Source organism: Equus asinus, chromosome 3, assembly GCF_041296235.1.
Source record: "Equus asinus isolate D_3611 breed Donkey chromosome 3, EquAss-T2T_v2, whole genome shotgun sequence".
Taxonomy (NCBI): Eukaryota; Metazoa; Chordata; class Mammalia; order Perissodactyla; family Equidae; genus Equus; species Equus asinus.
This window is the reverse complement of record NC_091792.1, coordinates 58,316,018-58,322,205: the sequence shown is the minus strand read 5'-3', so window position 1 is coordinate 58,322,205 and position 6,188 is coordinate 58,316,018. Positions and strand designations below refer to the sequence as shown.

The 6,188-nt window shown below is 44.2% G+C and overlaps 1 protein-coding gene across 2 annotated transcripts; it reads left to right on the top strand.

The window, feature by feature from the left end:
* The first annotated feature begins 881 nt into the window (after window positions 1–881).
* Window positions 882–3,480, top strand: HMGB2 (high mobility group box 2). 2 transcript variants are annotated; one of them, XM_014842141.3, is made up of 5 exons: window positions 882–1,060; window positions 1,535–1,704; window positions 1,975–2,120; window positions 2,193–2,367; window positions 2,935–3,480. In XM_014842141.3, the coding sequence occupies exons 2-5, from the start codon at window positions 1,555–1,557 to the stop codon at window positions 3,094–3,096; spliced, it is 633 nt and encodes a 210-aa protein (XP_014697627.1). In that variant the 5' UTR covers window positions 882–1,060; window positions 1,535–1,554; the 3' UTR covers window positions 3,097–3,480. The 2 variants fall into 2 exon arrangements, with proteins under 2 accessions (XP_014697627.1, XP_070361171.1); XM_070505070.1 differs by having other exon boundaries at window positions 886–1,085.
* The last annotated feature ends 2,708 nt before the right edge of the window (window positions 3,481–6,188 follow it).

Below are 6,188 nucleotides of genomic sequence, written 5' to 3'. Positions count from 1 at the left end.
AGGGTGCGGGGTTCGGCCAGGCGGGCGCAGCCGGCATCGGACCCGGATGACGGGGGCGGGGCCAACGGAGCCACTGCCCACCGCCTCCCCTTCCGGACCCGAGGGCGCCCGTGTTTACCTCTCGGTATTTGCCACCCGAGACAAAGGGGGAACGGAGGGACCTCCGAAGGGGAATTCCATCGGCGGGAAGCGCCTTACTGTAACACCCCACGAGAGGCGGGAACGGCTGCCCTCCCGCGCCCCGTCCCAGGTTCCCTGTCACCTCTGTCCTCCTTAGGTTCTGCCACAGCCCCAGCGGCGACGGGCCGAGCCGGGCAGTCGGGCCGCAGGGCGCGCTCCTCAGCCTCTCCCCTTCTGTTACGCTTTGGACGGGGCAGGGGAGACCCTGAGGACCACAGGGCCGAGCGGGCAGGGCCCCGAGGAGAGGACACCGCTGGGGCGCCGAGCAGAGGCGGAGGAGACAGGCCCTGGACTGTGGTCGGAGAAGGGGCAGAGCGCTGCTGCTGCTGTTACCTTCGTGCCAGGAAACCAAGCCGCCGCCGCCAACCCCTTGAGAACAACCCCCAGTCTCCCGGCTTGGTATTTTTAAATCTGGCGGGGCTTTCCCTTTCGGGCCAACCACTCCCCCCGTTTACCGCCCTAGCCAGTCAGCGTCGGGCCCGCCATTTTTCAAACCCTTTTCCCGCCGCCAATCAGCATCGAGCAGTACATTCCTCTCCTGACCGGTTCTAACGGGTCTGGGAGTTAACGACCTGGGCGACCCACCGAACCTGCTAGGCTGGGGCCGGAGGGACGGGCCTGGCGAGAAACCGACCAATCGGAAGCCTCCGTGGAGGGGAGGCGGGGCCTCTCTGCGTTTGAATAATCATCAGAGCCAATCAGAGAGACGGGGGTGTGGCCTGCGGCCCGGCTCGTCAAGTTGCCGTGGCGCGGAGAACTCTGCAAAACAAGAGGCTGAGGATTGCGTTAGCGAGAAACCAGTTCACGCCGGAGCCCTTGGAAGGAAGCGTCTCTGCCGGACCGGCCGCTTGGCGGGACTCTGAGGAAAAGCTGCCACCAGGCAAGAGTCCCCTTCGGCCCCTCAGGTTCCTGGGCCTGCTGTTGCCCCTTCCTTCTTAGCCTCCTAGCCGGCGTGGGCGCTGTGGCCCTCGGGGTTCGGCCCTGCGGGCGGATCCGGGCTGCGGGCCGGTGCGGGCCGGGGGCTGTGGAGGGCGGGAAGCTCCCCCGGGCCCGGTTCCAAGAGTTGTTTGACCGTCGGTTGCGAGGCGACAGCCCTTTGAGTGCGGCTCGCGCCGTGGAAGCCGGCACGTTTCTGTCAGGAACGCGGTTGGGAGGGCGCCCGCGGCGTTCACCGCCTCGACCGGGCCGGGGGCCAGGGCGGCGGCGGCGGCGCGGCCTCCGGGAGGGCCTGGGGGTCCCGCGCGCGGAGCTCGGCCGGCGGGAGGGCGTGTGCGCGGGGGCGGTTATGGGGGCGGCGGGCGGGTTTGGGCGGGAAGCTGAGTCCCGCCGCCCCCCACCGCCGTCACCCCGCCAGGTGGACGCCGCTCGGTGACCATGGGTAAAGGAGACCCCAACAAGCCGAGGGGCAAGATGTCCTCGTACGCCTTCTTCGTGCAGACCTGCCGGGAGGAGCACAAGAAGAAGCACCCGGACTCCTCCGTCAACTTCGCCGAGTTCTCCAAGAAGTGCTCGGAGCGGTGGAAGGTGAGGCGGCGCTTCCGGGCGCGGCGCTCGCAGGTGGGGCTTCGGCCAGCCCCGGGCGGGGCGGTCCCCGGGAACCTGCAGCGTCCCCCGCCGAGCGCCCGCTCGAATAGTTTCTTTAGAGTTTTAAGCAGACTGTTTTAGGGTTTTATTTTTAAGACGGCTCTAGCAAAATGCTACTAACTAAGGAAAATGTAGCCCTGAAACAGATGATCTTGCACGTCTATAGTTTACAACTTTGCTGTATTTTTATTGCTTCTTTCGTGCCCATAGACCATGTCTGCCAAGGAAAAGTCAAAGTTTGAAGACATGGCAAAAAGTGACAAAGCTCGTTATGACAGGGAGATGAAAAATTATGTTCCTCCCAAAGGTGACAAGAAAGGAAAGAAGAAAGATCCCAATGCTCCTAAAAGACCTCCGTAAGTTTGCTTTAAAATCAATCAAATTGCCCCTTGACGTTTCAGTTTATTAACTCTGTTGCTTCCTTTCAGATCTGCCTTCTTCCTGTTTTGCTCTGAACATCGCCCAAAGATCAAAAGTGAACACCCCGGCTTATCCATTGGGGATACTGCAAAAAAATTGGGTGAAATGTGGTCTGAACAGTCAGCCAAAGATAAACAACCGTATGAACAGAAAGCAGCTAAGCTAAAGGAGAAATACGAAAAGGTACATCGTCTTTTTTAAAGCCAACGTTAAAATTAGGTAGATGTTTTCTAAATGGATGTTAGAAAAATAGGTATAAACTGTAGATAGTTGGGAAGTCTAGATAATCTTGTATTAATGGTTGTCAGCTATGTTTAGAAACATAAAAATTGTACACTTAAGCAGCAGAAGCTAATTGGAACCCTCTCTTTTGACTGGAGCTGGTGGTTGTAGCGCTGGTAGATTTCATTTGTAGTTACATAGGTCTCTTAGTTTGAAAAAAGAGAGGGTTGATGTATTGTTTTATGTAGATATATCTGAAATGTGAAGTTGGGGGGGGCTTTGTGATGTAAACGGATATTGGTAGTGAAAGTACTGACATTGATCTAATACAACCCCATCATTTTGGATCAGTAGCTTTCTAAAGCCTGGAGGGGGCAAATGCTCTCCAGACTGAGTCAGACTCTGAATACCTTTTTAAACTGTCGCCAGGATTATTGGTCAATAATCTTAGATTGTTTACAACTTAGTGGTTTTCACAGTTGAGTAATGACCCCGGATGCTGATTTTATTTTTTTGACAATATTTCAGGATATTGCTGCATACCGTGCCAAGGGCAAAAGTGAAGCCGGAAAGAAGGGCCCTGGCAGGCCAACAGGTTCAAAGAAGAAGAATGAACCAGAAGATGAGGAGGAAGAGGAAGAGGAGGAAGAAGATGAAGATGAGGAGGAAGAGGAAGAGGATGAAGAATAAATGGCTATCTTGTAATGTGTGTGGAGTGTGCGTGTGTGCTCAGGCAATTATTTTTGCTAAGAATGTGAATTCAAGTGCAGCTCAATATTTAGCTTCAGTATAAAAACTGTACAGATTTTTGTATAGCTGATAAGATTCTTTGTAGAGAAAATACTTTTTTTAAAGTTCAGGTTGTAGCTTTTTGAGGGGCTACTACATACAGTTAGATTTTAAAGCTTCTGATGTTGAATGTTTCTGAATATTTAATGGTTTGTTTAATTTCTTGACTTGTGTATGGTAGCACAGCAAACTCGTAGGAATTAGTATCAATAGTAAATTTTCAGTTTTTTAGAATGTTGCATTTTGTTTTTTAAAAAAATTTTTGTAATAAAATTATGTATATTATTTCTATCGTCTTTGTCTTATATGCTAAATTAACTTCCACTTTAAAAACCACTTCTGGTCTGGAACCATGTCAACTTTTTTGTATTTCTGCCTAACAGTTCTTAGACACAGTTCATTTAGTAAAATATTTGCTTAAAAGAAAGTCACATATACCCATATTCCTATTTGCAGAGTGTTCTTTAAAAATCAATCTGGAATTTAATCAACTTTAGAAATTTATGCAGTTTCACAAAATGAGTAAGTTTCATTCTTGACATTTCTGTTCACTTATTAGCTAACTTAGGTCTCTTTTTTTTTTTTTAACTGAGACTTATCTTGAGGGAAACTTTTTCTATAATGTGAGGCAGAGGACCTAATGCAGTGAATCCATACCTAAAAAAGCTGTAAACTGTTAAAAACATCATTAGTAACAAAGTTAAATTTTTGTTGAAAGTGAACTAGTTCAAGGTGGAATACAAGAATGAATTTTGAGTTAAATCTTAAAAATTAGTGTGGCCTTAAGCTTTAGAATTCTGAGTAACTTTACTTACCTAAGAAAGCATGTGAGATGGTTATTTTGATTTCCCATGATTGCAATTTGACTAAATTTCACTAGGATTTATACAGAGGAAAGCAGTTATTTGAGAAATGTTCATTTGAGGAAGCAGTTGCTTGTATCTGAATTGAGATAACTTTCTAATGGTTACCAGGTTGTTATTGGAAGTTGACCATCTGTCGGCTAAGTGATTACAGAAGAAACCTTTTTGTTGATAGTTTTATAGGTGAACCTGACAATCTTTGTTACCTATCCAGTTTTAAAATAGAAGCCAAAATAATTATTACCTAACCATGGGAGCTTTGGTTGTCTCTCTTATGCTGTATTTGGTAAGGATTATTTCATTTCTTAAGCAGGAAATACAAAAATTTTGTTAAATGCAAATGAGGAATTAGCATAATTACCAGAGCAAATGGACTCAAGTAAAATCTTCAAACCTGTTTATGATTGCCCTCTATTAATCATATCTCAGTGATTACACATTAAATTTCAGGATTTTGCTGATCATAAAATGAAAACTAATTTTATATTTTTAAAAATATTTTCTGGTTTTAGGTGACTTAACACTAAAAAGTTGGGGTACGGTATTTTTGAGACATACCTACATCTGGATCCCAGTTCCCCAGATCTACCAAATGCTAGCTGCATGAAATTTACCTCTGAGCTTAGTTCACCCTGTTTGTAATATGGGGCGATACTTACTTCACAGTGTTTTAGTGATTAAATGAGAATGTTATAAAGTATTTAAAACTAGTGCATAGAAGAGATGTTGAGTAGGGAGTTTCTAAACCTGAAATTGAGTAAGGGTCTGTTTCCTTAAGGATTTCTAAATCTATAAATTAGACCCAGGGGGCAGGCCTATTAGGTTTCTTGTCACCTTTCTTTTCAGGAGTTTGTGACTGCTTTCATTCTGTTCTTTGTTATATAAAATATAAGTTTCTGAGCTAAGACTGACTCATTCTTTGTTAAAATCAAGAGCTGCTCCAGAATAAGCCCAGGATTTGTGATGAGTCCTCAGGTTTGATATTTTGTAAATATGGATCAAAATTTCAAATCCTTCTGAAAAATTAGACCAGTAGGTTTTCAAGACTAGGTGACTTCAAGGAGTGGTTATGTTGAAAGCACTGAAATAGGATTAAGAATTAGGTTCTATCCCAGACCAGCCAGTACTTAGGGGTACGTTTATGAAAACTCCCTTTTTTTGTTGCTTTAAGAAATAGGTCATATGTTACTAGTATAAAATGTAAAAGGGCTGTGCAGTAGATAGTTTATATGCTTATTTGATTTCCAGCTATCTGGTTCTCCCAGGAGGCAATCCCAATAATGCAATAATTTATCCTTCAAGAGAGACTTAAGCATAAATAATCATACATATCTGCGTGTACATATAAATATTACCCAAATGGAAGTTTAATATATATTGTTCTGCACCTTATTCTCATTTTAGAAATCTTTCTCTCAGTATGACAGAGCTGCCACACTTATTTAAATAGCTATCTGCATAGTATCCCATTGAATAGATCATAGTTTAACCATTTCCCTAAAGAAAACTTACATTGTATTTTTTTGTTTTAAGAACCATGTTGCTGTGAACATTCTTGTATGTGACTTTAAAAAGTCCTATAAAAAGCGTTTAAAATTTTGTACATTTTAAAGTTTGCTAATTACAGTCGCTAAAACCTGTTCTTGGTATATGCTAGAAACTGCTCTTGTGCTTTAATTTACCAAAGCCTGCCAAAATTGCTCTCAATAGAAGTTATACTAATATATACCTTACAGTGGTGAATGTTTTAGAGTGCCTGTTTCCTCATCTCAGCAACATGATAGTTCTCAAACTTTTTAGTCTTTGCTATTCTCATACACAAAAAATCGTTCATCTTATGAGTTTAATGTATTTTACATTTAAGAGCCATTTGTATTGCCTATGGTTTTCTGACTCATTGGTCTTTTTATTAGTAATTTGTGGGAATTAAGGAAGATGACCCTTTATAACATGCAATGTAAACATTTTTCTCCTTGTCATTTGTCTTTTGACTCTGTTTATGATGCTTTTTTGTGCAAAGATTTATTTTTATGTAGGTAAATTTATTAATTCTTTAGTGGCGTTGGGAGGCCTCTCCCACTCAAAGATTATGCAAACTTTCTTTGCTGTCTTACTTTTTAAAATTAATTA